This window comes from Mya arenaria, chromosome 6, assembly GCF_026914265.1.
Source record: "Mya arenaria isolate MELC-2E11 chromosome 6, ASM2691426v1".
Lineage (NCBI taxonomy): Eukaryota > Metazoa > Mollusca > Bivalvia > Myida > Myidae > Mya > Mya arenaria.
The window spans coordinates 20,344,245-20,369,801 of record NC_069127.1 but is presented as its reverse complement, the minus strand read 5'-3'; the positions used below and the strand labels follow the sequence as shown (position 1 = coordinate 20,369,801).

The 25,557-nt window shown below is 35.7% G+C and overlaps 2 protein-coding genes across 5 annotated transcripts; both read left to right on the top strand.

Moving 5' to 3' along the window:
* Nucleotides 1-8,209, top strand: LOC128238178 (snake venom 5'-nucleotidase-like). Of its 2 annotated transcripts, none has more exons than XM_052953797.1 (10): nucleotides 1-134; nucleotides 1,206-1,567; nucleotides 1,800-2,013; nucleotides 2,254-2,439; nucleotides 2,746-2,943; nucleotides 3,098-3,229; nucleotides 3,544-3,672; nucleotides 4,318-4,473; nucleotides 5,050-5,244; nucleotides 7,569-8,209. In XM_052953797.1, the coding sequence occupies exons 2-10, from the start codon at nucleotides 1,232-1,234 to the stop codon at nucleotides 7,769-7,771; spliced, it is 1,749 nt and encodes a 582-aa protein (XP_052809757.1). In that variant the 5' UTR covers nucleotides 1-134; nucleotides 1,206-1,231; the 3' UTR covers nucleotides 7,772-8,209. The 2 variants fall into 2 exon arrangements, with proteins under 2 accessions (XP_052809757.1, XP_052809758.1); XM_052953798.1 differs by lacking the exon at nucleotides 1-134 and adding an exon at nucleotides 234-252.
* Nucleotides 8,210-15,479: 7,270 nt separating this feature from the next.
* LOC128238978 (snake venom 5'-nucleotidase-like) lies at nucleotides 15,480-23,468 on the top strand. Of its 3 annotated transcripts, none has more exons than XM_052955359.1 (10): nucleotides 15,480-15,605; nucleotides 16,692-17,053; nucleotides 17,286-17,499; nucleotides 17,740-17,925; nucleotides 18,232-18,429; nucleotides 18,584-18,715; nucleotides 19,030-19,158; nucleotides 19,804-19,959; nucleotides 20,528-20,722; nucleotides 23,030-23,468. In XM_052955359.1, exons 2-10 carry the CDS (start codon nucleotides 16,718-16,720, stop codon nucleotides 23,230-23,232), a joined length of 1,749 nt encoding a protein of 582 aa, XP_052811319.1. In that variant the 5' UTR covers nucleotides 15,480-15,605; nucleotides 16,692-16,717; the 3' UTR covers nucleotides 23,233-23,468. The 3 variants fall into 3 exon arrangements, with proteins under 3 accessions (XP_052811319.1, XP_052811318.1, XP_052811317.1); XM_052955358.1 differs by lacking the exon at nucleotides 15,480-15,605 and adding an exon at nucleotides 15,608-15,737; XM_052955357.1 differs by lacking the exon at nucleotides 15,480-15,605 and having other exon boundaries at nucleotides 16,382-17,053.
* Nucleotides 23,469-25,557: the final 2,089 nt, after the last annotated feature.

Here is a 25,557-nt window from a genome sequence, read left to right as displayed (position 1 = left end):
CTATCCTTGGCCTAAATACTTAACAATACTTCGGTGATAGAAATTTTGCTTTATGCAAATTACCTGTGGTCAAGGTAGGACGACTTCAGACTTAAATTAAACTGTGATATCTTCGTGAAAGGATACGGGTCTAGGTAAATAATTTAAAAGTTGACTGTTTGTAACATTTACTTCGAGGTACCTAATTATTACAAATATTGGAATACTGACTCGCGATAACATTCTTGTGGATGTATAAAAATATATAAAACGGTAGGATAAATAATTGTATCAAAACAATAAATTAAAAATAATCGTTTAAGTTATAACTGCCTAAATATTGTCATATTTAAAGCTAAAGTGTAATTTTTCATAATAGTTTTTGCATGAAAATAAATATTACATTCCAAATATCTATGCAAAATCTACACAATAATTAAAACACACATTATATATTCAAAGGGAATTGGCCCCGAGTTGTCGTCAACATAAGTTACGACCCTCTCTCAATGTGTTTATATAATCATAATAATTATAGTAATAAGGGTATAACGAGAGCCCAAACTCATACATCTAGTGGATAAATATTATATTATAGTATAGAGAATCTTAAGTGAGTTGTCAGTTAATAAAAATAAAATATGTTTGGGAAAGGTTATTAAGTGGGCCGAGTGCGTGTGTACTGAGTTTTATAACATGTTGTATATTAAATGGAAACTGTTTTTGTTTTTTTATCACATGACGTATTTCATTCATATTTGTTTTTACAGCGAAACGGTCTCAAATATCTCTAAGTATAAGCCATCTTTACCCTTCAATAAACAACCGACAAATAGTTGAAGAACATACGTACATTGTAAGGATTGTATTACCTGAAACAGGCATCGTCAGGTTATACAAAGCAAAAAACATGTGGTTTTATTTAGGATTTGTTTCATCTGAGCAAACATATTGTACGCATTTATATTGCCACTAAATTTATAGAGAATGCATGAATGGTTTATGTAAACGTATACTGGCTGTATTCAGCGTAAGATGTAAGCAAATATAAAGGTCAGGACCAGCTCGAATTAATTTGTTGGGACAATATATCTATGATAAAATTCGTCTAAAATATAAACAATGTGTGTTCCTATGTGTTCCTATGGTAGATGCTCAGACTCTCATTAATTTCATATATGTTTGATGCTGTAAATACATTCTAATTTGTTTTCCTCTAAATAAAGCGGAAATATATCAAACAGAAGGAAATATGTTATACAAGATGTATTGCTACACGAGTCTTGTGCTCGCCATTTCGGCCAGAGTGGCCAGCTACGAGTTGACCATTCTGCACACCAACGACGTGCACGCTCGGTTTGACCAGATCAACAAGTACGGTGCGGACTGCAGCGTCGATGACGCCGCAGCTGGAAAGTGCTTTGGTGGCGTTGCTAGGCGACACACGAAGACCAAGGACATTCGGAGTGGCCATGACAACGTGCTACTTTTAGACGCAGGTGATCAGTTCATGGGGACACTCTGGTTTTTCGTTCACAGAGGCAAAGCCACGTCATACTTTATGAATCAGCTCGGATATGACGTCATGGTGGGTTTCGCTCGTAGACCATACAATTTTCGTGTATAGTTTATATATTACTTTCTTTCATGTGTATATTAGATATTTGAGAAAATCATAGGACTGATTTAGCTACCAAATTTTCAAAGTAGTTTCTAGTAAACGAACAGTTCATTTTAATGTTATAAATTATATTCAGGTTCTTTATAAAATGCTTCAACATTGACACTGCTTTATATTCAATCTATTTCAACATGTACAGTGTCTGGGAAATCACGAATTCGATCTTGGAGTGGACCCATTGGCTTCCTTCTTGGGTAACGTCAGTTTTGACGTCGTCAGTTCTTCCGTTGACGTCACGAATGAACCGAAGCTCAGCGGACTTTTGTCAAAAAGCGTCATTAAAAACGTTGGGGGAGAAAATATTGGGGTTATAGGTTACATAACACCAGAAACCCAAATTATATCCAAACCAGGTGAAGATATTTTCAATACACACTTTATTATAGTTTTTACTTTCTCCTTTGTGATGGCCAATTTACCATTTTAGCCTTAGGCAATCGAAAATCTATTTTCTGTAGCAACATCACTGATGGCCTGCTGTTGTTCTATTGTTCTCGTTTTCTTTCCTTTCACCTATTTTTATTCAAATATGTTATTGCAATTCATAAGATTACATGTTGAAAAATATCGAACTGAATAAACTTTTATATCAGGACCGACGGTGACGTTTAAAGACGTCATCAGCAGCGTTTCCGCGGAGGTGGCGGTACTGCAATCTCAAGGTGTGACCAAGATCTTGGCTTTGGGTCACGCAGGCTTTCGGATGGATCAGCAGGTGGCCGCTATAGACGGAGTGGACGTTGTCGTAGGCGGACACACGGACACATTCCTTTACACCGGTAGGAACATGAGCTGTATAGATTTACCTGTACTTTACGGCGATAAGGTACTTTCTTATAACTTGTCTCAATATGTGTATAGAGAATTGCTGAAGTGTACGCTATGGTACGGGAATTGACAAAAGAAAGTGTTTCCAACGCGGGTACGGAACTTAGCTGTTGTTCCTGGATACCGGTAATGCTTTTAGCAGTGTTATACTAGGCAGGTACAAACACTTTTTGTATTACCGTTTTTTTTCAATAGTGCTAATAGTAATTGAAATGCTCCTTGCGAGTCATGTCATTGATTCCACATTGTACATACAGGACAGCCGCCATCCGACGAAACGCCCGAGGGTCTATATCCGGTCGTCGTCAGCCAGCCAGGTGGTGGCAGAGCTCTCGTCGTTCAAGATTTTACGTATGGAAAATACCTCGGTTTCCTCAACGTCACATTCAACACAAATGGTGACGTAACTTCCTGGAGCGGAAACCCCATACTTCTTGACTCCTCTATTGAACAAGGTGGTGTAATAAATTATTACTAATTATTACTAAATTATGTCTAATTAATTAACACGTGCAAACCATGGCATCCCAAGATGAAGAACTAACTACACTTCGTTCATATTAGATACAAGATTGTATAAGATTTATCGACCATAGCTATTTTTTGCAGACGCGGGCATTCTTCGGGAGCTGGGGACATGGCGACTTCCGGTGGATTCTGTAAAGCTGGAGAAGGTCGGCCTGTCGCTGGTGGAGTTAGACGGTCTGCGGGAGCATTGCCGCCTCCGAGAATGCAACCTGGGTACGTACTCTTTTGAAAATAAAGTGAATTGCGTGATAGAAAACTGTATTAAGTCTTACAAATGTATAGGTATTATGACTGCACATGCGTTTTATTAGTATACCAGAATGTTGGAGAGCTTGATAGAACTGTGTTTATACAAAAGACGATATTCATACACACATTCTGACTCATGAAGGTGGTTTAATTAACTGCAAGGACAGAAAATAAGGTTACTTACTTTTCTGAACTTGCGAACATGTTTAAGTATGATTATTAATGAAAATATGTGGATATTCCACATAAAACTACTAATGACAACTGTATCATTTCAGGTAACATGCTCGCTGACGCCATGATCGACTATTACGTCACTTCCGGTTACAACTTGTCAAACGAGGCCTGGGCGCCAGCGGCTATTGCTCTCCTCAATTCAGGCAGTATAAGAAGCTCCATCCAGAAAGGTATATAAACTAGAAATGTCATCAAAATCAAAACATAGTAAATCCATATCAAAGTATGACCTTTCTTTAGAGATGTGCAAACAATTCGTTAATGAATTGAGAACAAATAAATGAATAAAACTTGATTAAATGATACCACATACTATGGTTCACCAGGCTCCTCAATTTACATATCGGGTTTCTCATGCCTTAGGAATTGACTGTTATCATATAAAACAAGATTTATTTTATTTTGACCCATGTAAGCATATTAAATGTATGAATCATTTGAAATCGTTTCAATTCATTAAGAACCAAGCAATTTAACTGTCAGCGAAACGCATTAAATATAAAACATAATCACTAAAGTCTTATGAACCATATAAAAATGTAAAATGACATTTGGCCATTAATATTTTTCAGGTAGGCAAAGGTGGTAAATGTATATAGATGAAATGAAGACGTGTGTTATCATAAGCTGTCATTTTTCTGCGTCATTTACTTAACATCTGTCGAGAAATTGTCCATTAGGCAAAACAAATGTTTGTTTCTGGTTTTGACGCAGCATGAATAGGCTAGTTCAGTAGAAGGAATTGTTATTTTATTTTTGTTGTTGATAATGATGGTGACAACGATGATAACAATGGTATTGTTGTTACTCCTAAGGTACGATCACTGCTGGGGACGTTAACACCGTACAACCGTTTAGGAACGAAGTGGACATGATTCGAATAAACGGAAGTAACCTACGTCACCAGCTCGAGATCAGCGTTAGCGAATATGACGTCACAGACAAGCATGGACGATTTCTGCAGTTTTCAGGTTAAATAAATGCAACGCTTGTCTATCTAGTAACGACCACAGTAGTTATCGAAACGAAGCAGAAAAGATTACTGGATTAATTGATGTATTATTTGTAGGCATACGACTATCTATCTTGTAAGGACTGCAAATGTTGTTAAAAAGAAACTAAAACGATTCTTGAATTTATTGATGTATTTTTTGCCATGTTGGTGTTTTGGCGTCCCGTCAACATACAAACACACAAGAACGCCACTGTATTTGTCGTGTTCCCCCCCCCCCCCCCCCCTATATGTGTCTTTCAAAATACACACAAGAATGACATAACAAGCGAGTCATTAAGCTGTTATGGGGCGCCAGAACAACAACTTTAAGTGTATTATTGACATTCTAATGCGTATGAAACGTTGCATTTGCGCACTCATTATATATCAGAACGACATTTAAAGGAAATACAATATGTCCCTTTGGTGCCAAGATGCATTAGAAGGAAGTAAAGAAATCACCATATCAGACTTAAGATACCGTTTAGAATAATAGTATTTTGAGCCTACCAAACCTCATCAACCTTAATTAAATACATATGTATATTTTTAGGGTTAAAAGTGACTTACGACCTCAGGCAGCCGGCCATGCGGCGCGTGCATGACGTGCAAGTGCGCTGTCTCAATTGCGCTGTGCCCAGTTACTCCCCATTGCAGGATGACGTCATTTACAACGTTCTACTCCCGACCTTTCTCATCGAGGGAGGCGACGGATACCAGTTTGAGCCGATCGAACATCTTCTCTTCAGTAAGATATTTAGATCTTTTTCCCAACACAAAGTTTAGATAGAGGCCCGAAAATCTGACTGTTGGGTTAATCTAAGTGTTCATTTGAGAAAAGAAAGCTTAGACAATCGCCTTATTGTATGTGTTATTAATGTAAAATAATGGTTATTTTGGAACAGAATCAACATCACTATTTGTCCCCAAAATGATATAAGTTTACAATTTGGAGTACACAAAGAACCGAAAGCCTGTGACAAAAACGTTTGTGTTGCGTTATTTGATGTTTTATTTTCAATGCAGACATATTCGTTTTTGCGTTTATAAGCTTATATAAGAACATGGTATGTTTTGGATGTACGACAAAAATGTCTTTCAAGACGCCCGCGGTCAAAAACGTGTATACCAAACAAAAAGCAAAATATATGGTATGGTCCTGTTACAGGACCTCGTACAGTATTACAGGACCAAAACAAGATACGAGCAAATCTTATCTTCACAATTTTGATTATGAATGAATCGCTAGATATAAACACGGATGCATAAACAGCTGAACAGTAGACTAGACAATGGAAATAATAATATATTTTTTCTAAAACTTGGAAGACAGCACCACTCGACAAGTTTAAAATGCATTGTCCGATTTTCTTATAAAACTTATGAGCAAAATTAAATTTTTCAAGTACTTTTTGGAGAAAAATAATAACTTCAATAAAAACGCGTATTTGACGTTGAACAGAACATTGGTAGTACAAATGCCCATGTGTGATACAGTGTGACCACATTCGTGGACGCTTGACAATAAGTCAATGTTTTAAAATAAGTTTAAACACATATCACATTTCTGCAGGTTTATGAGCATAAAGCACGGGTTCTGCACATATTGTTGATGCCTACCACTTACTTAACTGTTGTCAAACCTTAAGCCCACTATCTGGTCCAAATCAAATGTAAGCACGTATAAGATTTAATTTCAATTTTAACGATGTCATTATTTTCATGCAAACGTGAGCAGTAAAAGTATTTATCATATGCCTATCAAATTCCTTTTCCATATCCAACAGTGAAAATACAGCACGGCGTATTGAAAAATCCGTATCATGATACTGTCGTTTACTGATTCCGTATCATTGGAGTACCGTGTGCAATCTCGGAACTACTTTCGTGTTGCTAAAAATAGCATGACAAAACAACTGGTAAAACCTGTCAACTTTTAAATACATTAAACTATCTAACTTTACTTACGCTCCAAAAGCATGTAACTATTCAGGAACATGGTTTTCATGTTCTTCAAAGAACCATGAGGATAAGCATGAAGCAGAGAACACTTCCAGTCTATCTAGATAGCTACTTCAGTGAACTAGTTTTTGTCCATTTCGAAGTTCATAAATTGTTGCATTAATGATTATCCATATTTATTATCATAAATGGGAGCAGCTCGCCAATATAAAGAAGAAGGCGATTTCGCGTCATCGATAGAAATAGCGTTTGACTCACAAACTTCCCTCAATTCTGCATATTATTATCGTAAAAAAATCCCACGTATATTTACCTTTTTTTAAAAATGGCCGCGTTACGCCTACAGGAAATGACGATTAGTGTATACACGTAAAATAAGTACCGTTTTTGATGTTATTTTTTGTGCTGTGACATTAAATAATTGTTTTCGTATTAGCAATTTGTTAATTTTGCTAAAATATAAAATATTTTGTTCTTATTATGCTCAATAAAGTGAATTTCTTACTTCGTTTGGCTGTAGTAGCCTCCCTTGACTTCATTACACAAACTACGTTAACACATTCGAATTCATACGCGCATTTGGCAGATGGTGGTAAAATTAAATCAAATTGAAACCAAAAAAAGTAAAAGGAATAATAAAATAGGCAGGTATATAATAAATGGAATATTACGATAACACGATTTTCTGGTGACCTGCATCACGTCTCGTTCGTTGAGTAAACATGTATCCGTCTCGACCTGCGTTCTCGGCGGATACGTGTTTACACACCGAACTCGACGTGATACAGGTCACCAGAAAAGCGTCCTATCATAATATCCACTATATATTTCACTCCTGGCTTTGCAACTCGCGAAATATAGCTTTCGGTGCTACTCGGTGAGATATAATGTAATCTTACACTAAAACAAACAAGTATCCTCTATTTATCATAGATATTTCCGACGCCTTAATAAGACGCCAGTGCGCACAAGGCTGCGTTAAATAAACGCTACGTCTGCAAACAATTTAACGCATTATACCACTCGTGAATAACAGGTGCTCGCTCGGTGAATTATACTGAGATCATACACTTAATCACACACTCGTATATTAAACTCTCTATTTTGCAGATACGCTTGACGTCGAAGTGACGTTTAAATATCTGGGTAAGCATGGTCCTGTCTATCCAGCCGAGGAAGGCCGAATTACATTCGTTTCCAAGGATACGGATGCAGACCAAGTGGGAGGGGCACAGGGGCAGCATGATAGAAGCTCACTGACCTTTGTATTTTTAAGCGGATTGTTATTAAGTCTTCTTAAGAGGATCTTCTAGAATTCACAATCATGATCTTAAGTTAAGTACAGACTCAATGTAAATGGACACTGTATTTTAACATTCATGGATTTGTAAAATACAAAAAATGCCAATCTTACATAATATCTCATCACCAAATAAACATGTTTATGCCATTTAATGTATTTGTGAAAACATTTCATTATAACTAGCAATAAAATAATATTAGATAGATTGTCCCTTGGCAGTAAAACGAAAATATATAATATATAGGCACATGTATGGCCCGATTGATCTTAAACAGTGCAAGCCAGATGACACAGATGAGTGTTATTTATACACGAAACTCTTGGGGACTACGGTTGCATTGATATCGGAGTTTGAGTCACTAGAAGGCAGCAAAACTGTCAGGTTAAGCATGAAACATATTTAAATATCACATCAATACGTTTTAGTTTCAATATTGGCTTCCCGAGGTTTTTCCTCTCTCAGTTATGTGTTTAATACTTAAATACCATGAATTTAATTAAAGAAAGAAATACAGCCATATTTATAATATTGTTATCGTATGTTCGCATTTTATTTATTGCCGATCCAGATGTTACCAGCGACTTTAACACGGCTTATTGGGCATGCAAGTGCCTAAAGCATTCCGAGTATTGATATATATGATCAATTAGCCTGATATACAGCATGAAAAGAAAAAAGTGCGTTCGCGTTAAGTAGATTCCTTAATAATGCAATTCTACTAGTGTTAGTACCATACAAGGTAGATTGAAAATAGTATTGAAATATTATAAATGTCTACGAACAGTTTGAATTGCTTAAATCATGGAAAAAGATGATACTTTCCGACTTAAACGTAAATCGGTATTGGAGATTTTGCGATCATATTTGCACCAGGAAGTGTCATTTCTTATTTACGAACCATTCGGAAATGTTGTTCTCAACTACAGTATAGGGCACGAGGCAATTTCTGATACAGAAATGTGTGTTTTGAAAGCTCTTTTGGGGGAACGGTGTGGTCAAACATTTCAGATAAATATATTCGGCAGTAAATATGAAATGGTTCTTTCCCCTGGAGGTCTGTTGATTGGCCGGGGACCGGATAGTGATATGGGAACCAGACGTGTACAACTTCCGGTTCCGATTATAAAAATAGGTCACACAGAAGACACACTGGAACGCAATAAGATAGGAGGAAAGAGAAACGTTGGTGAACACGAGGCTTGCGAAGGTTTGGAAAAAATCTTCGATACTTGTGACTCATTAAATGGTAACAATAATCAAACGTCGTTAGAAATGTTACCACAGGATAGTGCAAACAAGTTGTCGGATAAAATTGAGAGAAGTAAGAGTGAAAAGTTCAAAACTAGTGGTATTTATAAATCCGAAGAAATGAAACATGGAATACGGCTATTTATAGCAGCGAACATGGTGGGGTACACTGTGATCATGAGAGGGTTAAGTTGCGCGGAGAGAGAAATTCTGGACTGCCTTGCTCAAATTAAACCCATTCTCTGTCGATGAACTAAATCTGATAAGCAGAGCTTAAAAATCAGGTTGTTTGACATTGTAGATTTTTACTTACATTTTGCTTACCTGTTGAGCAGACTTTCTATTGTAGCATAATTTGTCCCTATTTAATAAAGGTCATATCTCAGAAATTCTCTTATACAATCTTAATAAGAAATTGAACACTATTCGACATGACATCGAGTCAATGAACAATGCAACTCGTCGTTTTAAAAGTGTCTACTTTTGGTTTCACTTTTAAAACCGAATTATACTTCCGACCCGCTGTGTGCAACTATCAATCCAGACAAATGCACGTTGTTTTTTTTACTGTTCTCCGTTAATCGTTTAAATTCGTTATGGCTTGTCAGTTAGAAAGAACTTATGGAACTTTCTGAGCAACGTGTACAAAACGTTTTATTTTTTATTTTACCTTTCGATACTGACACTTCAAATGTAAAGTAGAAGTTCCATGTTACTTTAAGGGGTCACTTGGTCAAAGGCCAAGGCCACATGATGTCTTCAACAATGTTCTGAAAGACAACATCAGAGGTAACGAGACCGCGGAGGTAACGGAGCGGAAGCTGCGCCAGCACATACATGAAGCGCTCAAATTTGCCAATGAGACCGCGGACAGCATACGCTTCGAGCGCGCTCAGGTCTCCATGGCATTCGGTGCCGGGCAAAGTTAGGTCAATCATAGCCACATTTACGATATTAAATGATCGAAAGACCGTGCGCCGGCAATGGAAGAATTACGTGGAACCGCTTTGCACGTGTCTGAACAGTACCCACCGGAAGTGATTGCGAAGCAGGGGAAGCTCGTACCAAAAATGAAAGCCGCCAGGGAAAGTTGTAAACGTTCGTGGATTGCCTACGACACGTTATACGTCGACGGCCGCCCAGTCCGAGATTAGGGACACGTTGAGGATGACCTCTCCGTGATGGCATAGAATGTGCATGGACTTACAAGCGAGAAAATACTAAGCATGATATTTTTTTCTTTTACAAATCTTGGACAAATTCGTCTAACAAATTAAATCTGAATGGATATATAACTTATAATGTATACAGAAAGTTTCAAAACCATAATGCACTTGTAGCGGGGGGAATAGTTTTACTATACAAAGATAATTTACAAGATGAAATACATATTGTTAAAAACCGCCATGATACCATAATATGTTTGAAATTAAATCATATTTCTTTTAATATAATTATGTGAAGTCATTTATTTGTGTGGATCCTATTTTTAGGGTGAAGACCCAAAGGTTAAAATACATTCAACGATAAAGATGCATTTGATACGCTGGAACATGATATGTATGCGTATACTAGCAATGGTTAGGTGTTTTTATAAATGCAAGGACCTTTTTCATGATATAGATTATGACCCAGACAATGTGCTTTAGGGCCTCTGTCGACAAATATCATTATAGCCACGGTATTGTTATTAGATCTTTGTTAATCATCATGTATACGTATTGTTTCCTGTTTAATTCACTGGTCAAAAGTGTTCACATTTTTTAAGCTACAGATATTGGAAAAAAATTATGTTCGAAATTTTCCATTTGGTATATGACGTCGCACTCAAAGTTTTGTCAGGGGCATATCTTAAAGAATATAAGAGGTATCAACTTGAAACTTCATAGCTCGATAGATCTCATTGACGGCAAGTGCAGTGCATTAGAACCGTAACTCTTGCTTCCATATTTTACAGTTTGTGCCCATTGTTGGCGTCCGCGTCCTGTTTTCACTTGTCCGGGGCATATCTCGTAAACTATTAGTGGTATCAACTTGAAATTTTATATGTAGATAGATCTTATTGAGAACAAGTGCAGTGCATAAGAACTGTTACTCTTGCTTCCATATGTTAAGAGTAATTGCCGTTTGTTCATTTTCATGCTTAAAATTGTGTCCGGGGCATATCATGTAGAATATAAGAGTTACCAACTTGAAACTTCATATGTAGATAGATCTCATGGAGGCCAACTGCAGCGCATAAGAACCGTAACTCTTGCATCTATATGTTTATTGGCCTTTGTTTATTTTCAAGCTTAGATTTTGTCAGGGGCATATCTTAAAGAATATAAGAGCTATCAACTTGAAACTTCATACGTAGATAGATCTCATTGAGGGCAAGTACAATGCATAAGAACCGCAACTCTTGCGTTCATATTTTTTATAGTAATTGCCCTTTGTTGGCGTCCGCGTCCCGTTTTCACTTGTCCGGCGTATATCTGGTAAATTATTAGTGGTATCAACTTAAAATTTTATATGTAGATAGATCTCATTGAGGGCAAGTGCAGTGCACAAGAACTGTTACTCTTGCTTCCATATTTTTAGAGTAATTGCCCTTTGTTAATTTTCATGCTTAAAGTTTTGTCCGGGGCATATCTTGAAGAATATAAGAGTTATCAACTTGATAATACATCCGTTTTAAAAGGATCCTATTTAGTTTTGCAACTAGAAGTAAAGGAAGATATATTGAGCATCAATCTTTATGATAAACGTGATGATTTTAATTTTAAAATAATTAATTACCCTTCTTTAGATGGTGATGTTCCTATTTCACCATCGTATGGTGTTTTATTGCACACTTAATACGATTTGCTAAAATATGTACAGATGTAAAAAAAAAATCAGCTCTCGCAGTAAACTTATGACGCAAAAACTTCTAAAACAGGGTTTCCGATATTTTAAATTAAGGAAAACTTTCTCTAAATTTGTTAATGGTCATTATAATCTCATATCAAAGTACAATAGTAGTCTTAAATCGCTCATTGCTGATAGTATTGCTCATCCCGATTTTTATGGTGATGTTTTAAAGAAAATTCGTAAAATTAAAATGTTTCCAGCAGGCAGTTGGGCAGATAGACTTAATGAATTATTTGGATTTTATTTCAACCGTGGATATAAAGGCAATATTTTGAAGAGCACTTGCCTTCTTGTATTTGAAGATGAATACCTGAAGCAAAATATTGGGTTGAATATAGCATCCTTTCATAACTAAACTTTCAGTACTTTGATTTTTATGAAGAATTTGCTAATTCATGTTATCTTTAAAACCGTTTTTGGCGGACACGTGTTGACTTACTCCGAGTGTTTTGGCCGTGACCTTAATTTCTTCAAATATTTTACGTTTTCTAATCATTTGGAAGGAGAGAATAGCATATACTAGTCGCTTTTATTTTAGATAATGTTTTTCTTCATTTGTTCCCAGTTTTAGTACAATGATGCTTTTTATAAAGAAACTCTATGATCACACAGTTTTAAACCTTTTAAGGCAGACTGTAAGTGAAGCTTTTGGTTTCTAACGATGACTGCATCGTATCTTTGAAAAGTATTAGCATTAGGTGCTCTGAATTGTTTCCCTCCGTCTGCAGATAGAGTTGGGATCTCTAATCATTGAAGTACTTGGGGTTTACCTTTTCGCTTTTTATTATTATTTGTTTTATTGATAAGTTTCCTCAAGTTAATGCATACTTTGATAAGATTTATCTTTTGCGTTTTATCTTTATTAAGAATTGTTGGGATAAGAGTGAGGTTTGTGCACATAAACTGGTTTAAACCCCCAGTAAATTTACATTGTACTGACCGTTCCAAGGCGGTACCTAACAATTCTTCATAAAAATACCAATTATTAATATATATATATATATATATATATATATATATATATATATATATATATATATATATATATATATATATATATATATATATAGTATTTATGCACTGTGCTTGTAGAGTTGTGTGCTGTTCTATGTTTCTTGTTTGTGAATTTTGTGTTCTATGTCTTTGGCGTTGCCCATTGCCACTAAACCGGGTTTATGTTTAAACTTTTTGCTACTGAGCATGTTTCTGTAGCTTTTTGCATATATATTGAAACTTAATAGTTAGATAAATCTCATTGAGGGCAAGTGCAGTGCACAAGAACCGTAACTCTTGCTTCCATATTTTAGAGTTATTGCCCATTGTATATTTTTGTCCGGCTTAACGCTGTTACCTTCAGTTCAAATGCCACCCACACTTGAAAGTTAAATGGCAACATCAATGTTTATAAATGTATAAAATGCCAATCTTACAGCTATAATGTCGACAGTAAATAATTCATCAGGAGACACATCCGACTCGCGGAGTTCTAGTTTCATCTTTAAATGCATTCCAGATGCAGAAACTTACAGGTTATATAATTAAGTTTGCGAATTCTACTGAGTAAGTAACATAATAACTGTTTAACTAGATGAGATTCGTTTTACCACTTAACTATAGATGCATTTTAAATATAAAATAATATATGTGAATATAATATAAATATAGTTATTTAACAGGTTATCTACTTAATAAGTGACTTAAAAAGTCCCTTTCATACATGAAGGTCGTGGGATACGTGACTGGTTGGTACCACGTTGTAAAGCAAACCATTCAATAAAAAGCATGCGGTTAAAGCAGATAACATTGTAATTTATCCGCACAGTAGTTATAGAACGGTTACGCCCATTCTGCTTGTTAGTGTTCCGATATGGAAGTGAGTGTGTGCACAAAGAAAAACAATCTCAAACATGGCACGAACAATATACTAGTAACATGGGTATTTGTTTTATTTAAATGCCTACAGGTTTCAACAAACACCAAACAAAAACGTGTGGTGTAATTTTAGTTTTTATTTTTATCTATACGGTATTAATAGTTTGAGTAAATTATCACACATATATGATGCAATAACTTTAAAATAAAATTATTTAATGATATGTTTCTGCATTGTACTCAGCCTAAGTTATATTTAAGTTTCCATAATAATAAAGAATAGGCTTAAGGGTAAATGGTTACATATATCTTCTATCTAACACGAACTTAATTAATTCCGTCATGAACTCGACATTGTGTTATTAATGCCATGTGTATGAGTTCATATATTTAATGAGATGGACGGCTAAATAAAACGAAAGAGATATATGTTAATTTTACGCTGAATATACTTCACACGTGGGTCCAAAATGTTTAGTAAATGGGACTAAAAACAGTATTCGTGTATGATGAACAATCGCTATAATAAACCGCGATAGGAGAAACTTGCTCAATTCCGCGATGTTGTGACGTTCGTGTCAATCTATGAAAGATACACTCTTACTCCCAAATAAGATTTGTCACAATTTATACAATTGTTTTAATATACCAAATACGATGAATAAATGTCGAAACCAATGGTTTCTATGAAGGATACCGAGTTTAATTTGAAAGAAATGTGCAGAAAACACGGTACTTCTACCTTATGGGACGATAGTAGATCGCTGTAAATCTTTGAGCACTCACCAATCATTTAATATTCTTGCGTATTCAGCTATTAAATATATGGTTACCACCTTGTTATCAATAATTATGATTTTCCATAAATGCATTATTAAGCAAGTAAACGTAGTTAAAGGTTTATGACTCAAAGTTTATGTTTGTTATACATGTGTATGTATTGATTTTGAATAAGAATGTCACTTTAAAATAAAATTGTAATAAGCAACAGACGGTAAGTCCAGTAGTTTGATCTTTGCTTCAATAATAAGGAAATAAAAATACAAATAATTAAAACTCAAAATCAAATTTTGAGTTTCGACCTTCTTACTCACCAAGTTTTATTTTTTTTTGCAATGTCTTTATTGTTGCTAGTTTATTATGCTAAGACTACTAAAACAGTTTATATTGAACTAAAACGTGATTAGATAGATAAATCTATCTAGTTCAGTATAAAATGTATAAAACAGGGTCACATTTTACATGATTAAAACATTAAGCATAAGTAAAATAATCCATGTCCAATACATTGTTCATAAAGGATATCACAATAAAGGAATTGTAAATCCCTTATTTCCATTGTGGTCCTTGTGGTAAAAAAATAGCTTGACATAAGAAGACACTTTTAGATAATAAAATTTATCACATTTTTAAAGGAAATATAGTTTGTTTAATATCAATTATAAATTAAAAAATATAATTGCACAAGCTAAATGACATACTGAAAACGAAAAATATTCTAATACGATTATTGTCATGGTCTAGTCTGACCGAACAGAGATAAATATACTTATACTTGGTATGAATGTTATTTGAACGTATTTCCTATCGCTTATAAATATCTTACAAGTAATTATTACATCATTTAAACCTGCGAACTGTCAGCAATCTTTAGAATTACGATGTCTATTGAAATTGCGTCATAGTCGGGGTGCAATCGATACTATCCTTGGCGTAAATACTTAACAATACTTCGGTGATAGAAATCTTGTTTTATGCAAATTACCTGTGGTCACGCTAGGATGACTTAAATTAAATTGTGACATCTTCGTGAAAGGATACGGGTTAGGTAAATAATTTAAAAGTTGACTGTTAATATTTTCTGTTTGTAACATTTACTTCGAGGTACCTAATTATTACAAATATTGGATTACTGACTCGCGATAACATTCTTGTGGATGTATAAAAAATATATAAAACGGTAGGATAAATAATTGTATCAAAACAATAAATTAAAAATAATCGTTTAAGTTATTACTGCCTAAATATTGTCATATTTAAAGCTAAAGAGTAATTTTTCATAATAGTTTTTTGCATGAAAATAAATATTACATTCCGAATATATACGCAAAATCTACACAATAATTGAAACACATATTATATATTCAAAGGGAATTGGCCACGAGTTGTTGCCAACATAAGTTACGACCCTCTCCCAATGTGTTTATATAATCATAATAATTATAGTAATAAGGGTATAACGAGAGCCCAAACTCATATTGCTAGTGGATAAATATTATATTATAGTATAGAGAATCTTAAATGAGTTATCATTTAATAAAAATAAAATATGTTTGGGAAAGGTTATTAAGTGGGCCGAGTGCGTGTGTACTGAGTTTTATAACATGTTGTATGTTAAATGGAAACTGTTTTGTTTTTTTTATCACATGACGTATTTCATTCGTATTTGTTTTGACAGCGAAACGGTCTCAAATATCTCTAAGTATAAGCCATCTTTACCCTTCAATAAACAACCGACAAATAGTTGAAGAACATACGTACATTGTAAGGATTGTATTACCTGAAACAGGCATCGTCAGGTTATACAAAGCAAAAAACATGTGGTTTTATTTAGGATTTGTTTCATCTGCGCAAACATATTGTACGCATTTATCTTGCCACTAAATTTATAGAGAATGCATGAATGGTTTATGTAAACGTATACTGGCTGTATTCAGCGTAAGATGTAAGCAAATATAAAGGTCAGGACCAGCTCGAATTAATTTGTTGGGACAATATATCTATGATAAAATTCGTCTAAAATATAAACAATGTGTGTTCCTATGTGTTCCTATGGTAGATGCTCAGACTCTCATTAATTTCATATATGTTTGATGCTGTAAATACATTCTAATTTGTTTTCCTCTAAATAAAGCGGAAATATATCAAACAGAAGGAAATATGTTATACAAGATGTATTGCTACACGAGTCTTGTGCTCGCCATTTCGGCCAGAGTGGCCAGCTACGAGTTGACCATTCTGCACACCAACGACGTGCACGCTCGGTTTGAACAGATCAACAAGTACGGTGCGGACTGCAGCGTCGATGACGCCGCAGCTGGAAAGTGCTTTGGTGGCGTTGCTAGGCGAAACACGAAGATCAAGGACATTCGGAGTGGCCATGACAATGTGCTACTTTTAGACGCAGGTGATCAGTTCATGGGGACACTCTGGTTTTTCGTTCACAGAGGCAAAGCCACGTCATACTTTATGAATCAGCTCGGATATGACGTCATGGTGGGTTTCGCTCGTAGACCATACAATTTTCGTGTATAGTTTATATATTACTTTCTTTCATGTGTATATTAGATATTTTAGGAAATCATAGGACTGATTTAGCTACCAAATTTTCAAAGTAGTTTCTAGTAAACGAACAGTTTATTTTAATGTTATAAATTATATTCAGGTTCTTTATAAAATGCTTCAACATTGACACTGCTTTATATTCAATCTATTTCAACATGTACAGTGTCTGGGAAATCACGAATTCGATCTTGGAGTGGACCCATTGGCTTCCTTCTTGGGTAACGTCAGTTTTGACGTCGTCAGTTCTTCCGTTGACGTCACGAATGAACCAAAGCTCAGCAGACTTTTGTCAAAAAGCGTCATTAAGAACGTTGGGGGAGAACATATTGGGGTTATAGGTTACATAACACCAGAAACCCAAATTATATCCAAACCAGGTGAAGATATTTTCAATACACACTTTATTATAGTTTTTACTTTCTCCTTTGTGTTGGCCAATTTAGCATTTTAACCTTAGGCAATCGAAAATCTATTGTCTCTAGCAACATAACTGATGGCCTGCTGTTGTTCTATTATTCTCGTTTTCTTTCCTTTCACCTATTTTTATTCAAATATGTTATTGCAATTCATAAGATTACATGTTGAAAAATATCGAACTGAATATGCTTTTATATCAGGACCGACGGTGACGTTTAAAGACGTCATCAGCAGCGTTTCCGCGGAGGTGGCGGTACTGCAATCTCAAGGTGTGACCAAGATCTTGGCTTTGGGTCACGCAGGCTTTCGGATGGATCAGCAGGTGGCCGCTATAGACGGAGTGGACGTTGTCGTAGGCGGACACACGGACACATTCCTTTACACCGGTAGGAACATGAGCTGTATAGATTTACCTGTACTTTACGGCGATAAGGTACTTTCTTATAACTTGTCTCAATATGTGTATAGAGAATTGCTGAAGTGTACGCTATGGTACGGGAATTGACAAAAGAAAGTGTTTCCAACGCGGGTACGGAACTTAGCTGTTGTTCCTGGATACCGGTAATGCTTTTAGCAGTGTTATACTAGGCAGGTACAAACACTTTTTGTATTACCGTTTTTTTTCAATAGTGCTAATAGTAATTGAAATGCTCCTTGCGAGTCATGTCATTGATTCCACATTGTACATACAGGACAGCCGCCATCCGACGAAACGCCCGAGGGTCTATATCCGGTCGTCGTCAGCCAGCCAGGTGGTGGCAGAGCTCTCGTCGTTCAAGATTTTACGTATGGAAAATACCTCGGTTTCCTCAACGTCACATTCAACACAAATGGTGACGTAACTTCCTGGAGCGGAAACCCCATACTTCTTGACTCCTCTATTGAACAAGGTGGTGTAATAAATTATTACTAATTATTACTAAATTATGTCTAATTAATTAACACGTGCAAACCATGGCATCCCAAGATGAAGAACTAACTACACTTCGTTCATATTAGATACAAGATTGTATAAGATTTATCGACCATAGCTATTTTTTGCAGACGCGGGCATTCTTCGGGAGCTGGGGACATGGCGACTTCCGGTGGATTCTGTAAAGCTGGAGAAGGTCGGCCTGTCGCTGGTGGAGTTAGACGGTCTGCGGGAGCATTGCCGCCTCCGAGAATGCAACCTGGGTACGTACTCTTTTGAAAATAAAGTGAATTGCGTGATAGAAAACTGTATTAAGTCTTACAAATGTATAGGTATTATGACTACACATGCGTTTTATTAGTATACCAGAATGTTGGAGAGCTTGATAGAACTGTGTTTATACAAAAGACGATATTCATACACACATTCTGACTCATGAAGGTGGTTTAATAAACTGCAAGGACAGAAAATAAGGTTACTTACTCTTCTGAACTTGCGAACATGTTTAAGTATGATTATTAATGAAAATATGTGGATATTCCACATAAAACTACTAATGACAACTGTATCATTTCAGGTAACATGCTCGCTGACGCCATGATCGACTATTACGTCACTTCCGGTTACAACTTGTCAAACGAGGCCTGGGCGCCAGCGGCTATTGCTCTCCTCAATTCAGGCAGTATAAGAAGCTCCATCCAGAAAGGTATATAAACTAGAAATGTCATCAAAATCAAAACATAGTAAATCCATATCAAAGTATGACCTTTCTTTAGAGATGTGCAAACAATTCGTTAATGAATTGAGAACAAATAAATGAATAAAACTTGATTAAATGATACCACATACTATGGTTCACCAGGCTCCTCAATTTACATATCGGGTTTCTCATGCCTTAGGAATTGACTGTTATCATATAAAACAAGACTTATTTTATTTTAACCCATGTAAGCATATTAAATGTATGAATCATTTGAAATCGTTTCAATTCATTAAGAACCAAGCAATTTAACTGTCAGCGAAACGCATTAAATATAAAACATTATCACTGAAGTCTTATGAACCATATAAAAATGTAAAATGACATTTGGCCATTAATATTTTTCAGGTAGGCAAAGGTGGTAAATGTATATAGATGAAATGAAGACGTGTGTTATCATAAGCTGTCATTTTTCTGCGTCATTTACTTAACATCTGTCGAGAAATTGTCCATTAGGCAAAACAAATGTTTGTTTCTGGTTTTGACGCAGCATGAATAGGCTAGTTCAGAAGAAGGAATTTTTATTTTATTTTTGTTGTTGATAATGATGGTGACAACGATGATAACAATGGTATTGTTGTTACTCATAAGGTACGATCACTGCTGGGGACGTTAACACCGTACAACCGTTTAGGAACGAAGTGGACATGATTCGAATAAACGGAAGTAACCTACGTCACCAGCTCGAGATCAGCGTTAGCGAATATGACGTCACAGACAAGCATGGACGATTTCTGCAGTTTTCAGGTTAAATAAATGCAACGCTTGTCTATCTAGTAACGACCACAGTAGTTATCGAAACGAAGCAGAAAAGATTATTGGATTAATTGATGTATTATTTGTAGGCATACGACTATCTATCTTGTAAGGACTGCAAATGTTGTTAAAAGAAACTAAAACGATTCTTGAATTTATTGATGTATTTTTTGCCATGTTGGTGTTTTGGCGTCCCGTCAACATACAAACACACAAGAACGCCACTGTATTTGTCGTGTTTCCCCCCCCCCCCATATGTGTCTTTCAAAATACACACAAGAATGACATAACAAGCGAGTCATTAAGCTGTTATGGGGCGCCAGAACAACAACTTTAAGTGTATTATTGACATTCTAATGCGTATGAAACGTTGCATTTGCGCACTCATTATATATCAGAACGACATTTAAAGGAAATACAATATGTCCCTTTGGTGCCAAGATGCATTAGAAGGAAGTAAAGAAATCACCATATCAGACTTAGGATACCGTTTAGAATAATAGTATTTTGAGCCTACCAAACCTCATCAACCTTAATTAAATACATATGTATATTTTAGGGTTAAAAGTGACTTACGACCTCAGGCAGCCGGCCATGCGGCGCGTCCATGACGTACAGGTGCGCTGTCTCACTTGCGCTGTGCCCAGTTACTCCCCATTGCAGGATGACGTCATTTACAACGTTCTACTCCCGACCTTTCTCATCGAGGGAGGCGACGGATACCAGTTTGAGCCGATCGAACATCTTCTCTTCAGTAAGATATTTAGATGGTTTTCCGAACACAAAGTTTAGATAGAGGCCGGAAAATCTGATTGTTGGGTTAATCTTTGGTGTTCAATTGAGAGAAGAAAGCTTAGACAATCGCCTTATTTTATGTGTTAATAACTTATTAATGTAAAATAATGGTTATTTTGGAACAGAATCAACATCACTATTTGTCCCCAAAATGATATAAGTTTACAATTTGGAGTACACAAAGAACCGAAAGCCTGTGACAAAAACGTTTGTGTTGCGTTATTTGATGTTTTATTTTCAATGCAGACATATTCGTTTTTGCGTTTATAAGCTTATATAAGAACATGGTATGTTTTGGATGTACGACAAAAATGTCTTTCAAGACGCCCGCGGTCAAAAACGTGTATACCAAACAAAAAGCAAAATATATGGTATGGTCCTGTTATAGGACCTCGTACAGTATTACAGGACCGAAACAAGATACGAACAAATCTTGTCTTCACAATTTTGATTATGAACGAATCGTTAGATATAAACACAGATGCATAAACAGCTGAACAGTAGAGTGGACAATGGAAATAAAAAAAAAATTCTAAAACTTGGAAGACAGCACCACTCGACCACTTTAAAATGCATTGTCCGATTTTCTTATAAAACTTATGAGCAAAATTAATTCTTTCAAGTACTTTTTTGGAGAAAAATAATAACTTCAATAAAAACGCGTATTTGACGTTGAACAGAACATTGGTAGTACAAATGCACATGTGTGATACAGTGTGACCACATTCGTGGACGCTTGACAATAAGTCAATGTTTTAAAATAAGTTTAAACACATATCACATTTCTGCAGGTTTATGAGCATAAAGCACGGGTTCTGCACATATTTTTGATGCCTACCACTTACTTAACTGTTGTCAAACCTTAAGCCTCTCTGGTCCAAATCAAATGTAAGCACGTATATGACTTAATTTCCATTTTAACGATGTCATTATTTTCATGCAAACGTGAACAGTAAAAGTATTTATTATATGCCAATCAAATTCCTTTTCCATATCCAACAGTGAAAATACAGCATGGCGTATTGAAAAATCCGTATCATGATACTGTCGTTTTCTGATTCCGTATCATGCGATTACCGTGTGTAATCTCGGAACTACTTTCGCGTTGCTAAAAAAAGCATGACAAACAACTGGTAAAACCTGTCAACTTTTAAATACATTAAACTATCTAACTTTACTCACGCTCCAGAAGCATGTAAATATTCAGGAACATGGTTCTCATGTTCTTCAAAGAACCATGAGAACAAGCATGAAGCAGAGAACACTTTCAGTCTATCTAGATAGCTACTTCAGTGAACTAGTTGTTGTCCATTTCTAAGTTCATAAATTGTTGCATTAATGATTATCCATGTTTATTATCATAAATGTGAGCAGCTCGCCAATATAAAGAAGAAGGCGAATTCGCGTCATTGATACAAATAGCGTTTGACTCACGAACTTCCCTTAATTCTCCATATCATTATCGTAAAAAAAATCCCACGTATATTTACATTTTTAAAAATGGCCGCGTTACCCCTACATGAAATGACGATTAGTGTATACTCGTAAAATAAGTACCGTTTTTGATGTTGTTTTTTTGGTGCTGTGACATTAAATAATTGTTTTCGTATTAGCAATTTGTTAATTTTGCTAAAATATAAAATATTTTGTTCTTATTTTGCTCAATAAATTGAATTCTGTAACTTCTTACTTCGTTTGGCTGTAGTAGCCTCCCTTGACTTAATTACACAAACTACGTTAACACATTCGAATTCAAACGCGCATTTGGCAAATGGCGGTAAAATTAAATCAAATTGAAACTAAAAAATTAAAAGGAATAAATAAATAGGCAGGTATATAATAAATGGAATACTACGATAACACGATTTTCTGGTGACCTGCATCCCGTCTCGTTCGGTGTGTAAACACGTATCCGTCGAGACCGTCGAACTCGACGTGCTACAGGTCACCAGAAAAGCGTCCTATCATAATATCCACTATATATTTCACGCCTGGCTTTGCAACTCGCGAAATATAGCTTTTGATGCTACTCGGTGAGATATAATGTAATCTTACACTAAAACAAACACATATCCTCTATTTATCATAGATATTTCCGACGCCTTAATAAGACGCCAGTGCGCACAAGGCTGCGTTAAATTAACGCTACGTCTGCAAACAATTTGACGCAATATACCACTCGTGAATAATAGGTGCTCGTTCGGTGAATTATACTGAGATCATACACTTAATCACACACTCATACATTAAACTCTCTATTTTGCAGATACGCTTGACGTCGAAGTGACGTTCAAATATCTGGGTAAGCATGGTCCTGTCTATCCAGCCGAGGAAGGCCGAATTACATTCGTTACCAAGAATACTGATGCAGACCAAGTGGGAGGGGCACAGGGGCAGCATGATAGGAGCTCACTGACCTTTGTATTTTTAAGCGGATTGTTATTAAGTCTTGCTGAGAGTATCTTCTAGAATTCACAATCATGATCTTAAGTTAAGTACAGACTCAATGTAAATGGACACTGTATTTTAACATTCATGGATTTGTAAAATACAAAAAATGCCAATCTTACATAATATCTCATCACCAAATTTGCTAATGTGATATAAAATATCAAGCATGTTTATGCCATTTAATGTATTTGTGAAAACATTTCATTATAACTAGCAATAAAATAAAATCAGATAGATTGTCCCTTGGCAGTAAAATGAAAATATATAATATATAGGCACATGTATGGCCCGATTGATCTTGAACAGTGCAAGCCAGATGGTACAGATGAGTGTTATTTATACCCGAAGCTCATGGGGACTACGGTTGCATTGATTTCAGAGTTTGAGTCACCAGAAGGTCAATACATAGCGCAGCAAAACTGTCAGGTTAAGCATGCGACACATTTAAATATCACGTCAATACGTTTTAGTTTCAATATTGGCTTTCCGAGGTTTTTCCTCTCTCTGTTATGTGTTTAATATTTAATTACCATGAATATAATTAACTTAAAGAAAGAATTACAATCATATTTATAATATTGCTATCGTATGTTCGCATTTTACTTAATGCCGATCCAGATGTTACCAGGGACATTAACAAGGCATATTGGACATGCAAGTGCCTGAGGCATTCCGAGTATTGATATATAGACATATATGATCCATTAGCCTGATATACAGAACAAAGGATGAGAAAATATACGTTCAAGTTATGCTAATTCCTTAATAAAGCAACTCTTATAGTGTTTTACCATACATGGTAGATTGGAAATAGTAAAGAAATATTATAAATGTGCACGAACAGTTTGAATTGCTTAAATCATGGAAACAGATGAAACTTTCAGACTTAAACGTAAATCGATATTGGAGATTTTGCGGTCATATTTGCACAAGGAAGTGTCATTTCTTATTTACGAACCATTCGGAAATGTTGTTCTCAACTACAGTATTGGAAACGAGGCAATTTCTGATACAGAGATGTGTGTTTTGAAAGCTCTTTTGGGGGAACGGCGTGGTCAATCATTTCAGATAAAAATATTTGGCAGTAAATATGAAACGGTTCTCTCCCCTGGAGGTCTATTGATTGGCCGGGGACTGGATAGTGATCTGGGAGCCAGACGTGTACAACTTCCGGTTCCGATTATAAAAATAGGTCACACAGAAGAGACACTGGAACACACTAAAATAGGAGGAAAGAGGGACGTTGATGAACACGAGACTTGCGAAGCTTTGGAAAAACTCCATAATAATTGTGGCTCATTAAATGGTAAAAATAATCAAACGTCGTTAGAAATGTTACCACAGGATAGTGCAAACAAGTTGTCGGATAAAATTGAGAGAAGTAATAGTGAAAATAACAGCACGAGTGGTATTTTTAAATCCGACGAAATGAAACATGGAAGACGGCTATTTATAGCAGCGAACATGGTGGGGTACACTGTGATCATGAGAGGGTTTTGTTGCTCGGAGAGAGATATTCTGGACTGCTTTGCCCAAATTAGACCCATTTTCTGTCATTGAAATAAATCTGTAGAGCAGTCCTTAAATATTGCTGTTTGAAATGACATAACAGGTGTTTGCTTACATTTCGCTTACTTCTTGAGCAGACTTTTTATTGTAGCATATTGTTTCCGTTATTAATAAAGGCATCTCTCAGACATTCTGTCTCTGAGACATTCTCCTATACAATCTTTTTCAGATATGAATGTGAGTCAACGACGTGTATAACGAACGGCTTAATGTTGTTTAGAGTCATTACAAATTCATAACAATGAAATCTGGTCATTCCACCTGGTCATAAGTAAACGTGTTCAATCATGTGTTCGTATCAGTTTATTTGTTATCAATTATACTCATGGAAATATAAAGGGGTATGGGGGATCTTTATCAGCAAACATAAAAGAAAACTCAAACTTGCTCATGAATAGTTGAGGTTTCTAAGTAAATTGATTTTCCCCATGATTTGCAAGGCCAGATCACAACCCAGCAACCTGTATGCAATACTAGATTTGTAAGACAAGATCACCACTCAGCAACCTGTATGCAATACTAGATTTGTAAGACAAGATTACAGTCCAGCAACCTGTATGCAATACTAGATTTGTAAGACAAGATTACAGTCCAGCAACCTGTTTGCAATACTAAATTTGTAAGACAAGATTACAGTCCAGCAACCTGTATGCAATACTAGATTAGCAAGACAAGATTACAGTCCAGCAACCTGTTTGAACTACTAGATTTGTAAGACAAGATTACATTCCGGCAACCTGTGTGCAATACTAGATTTGTAAGACAAGATTACAG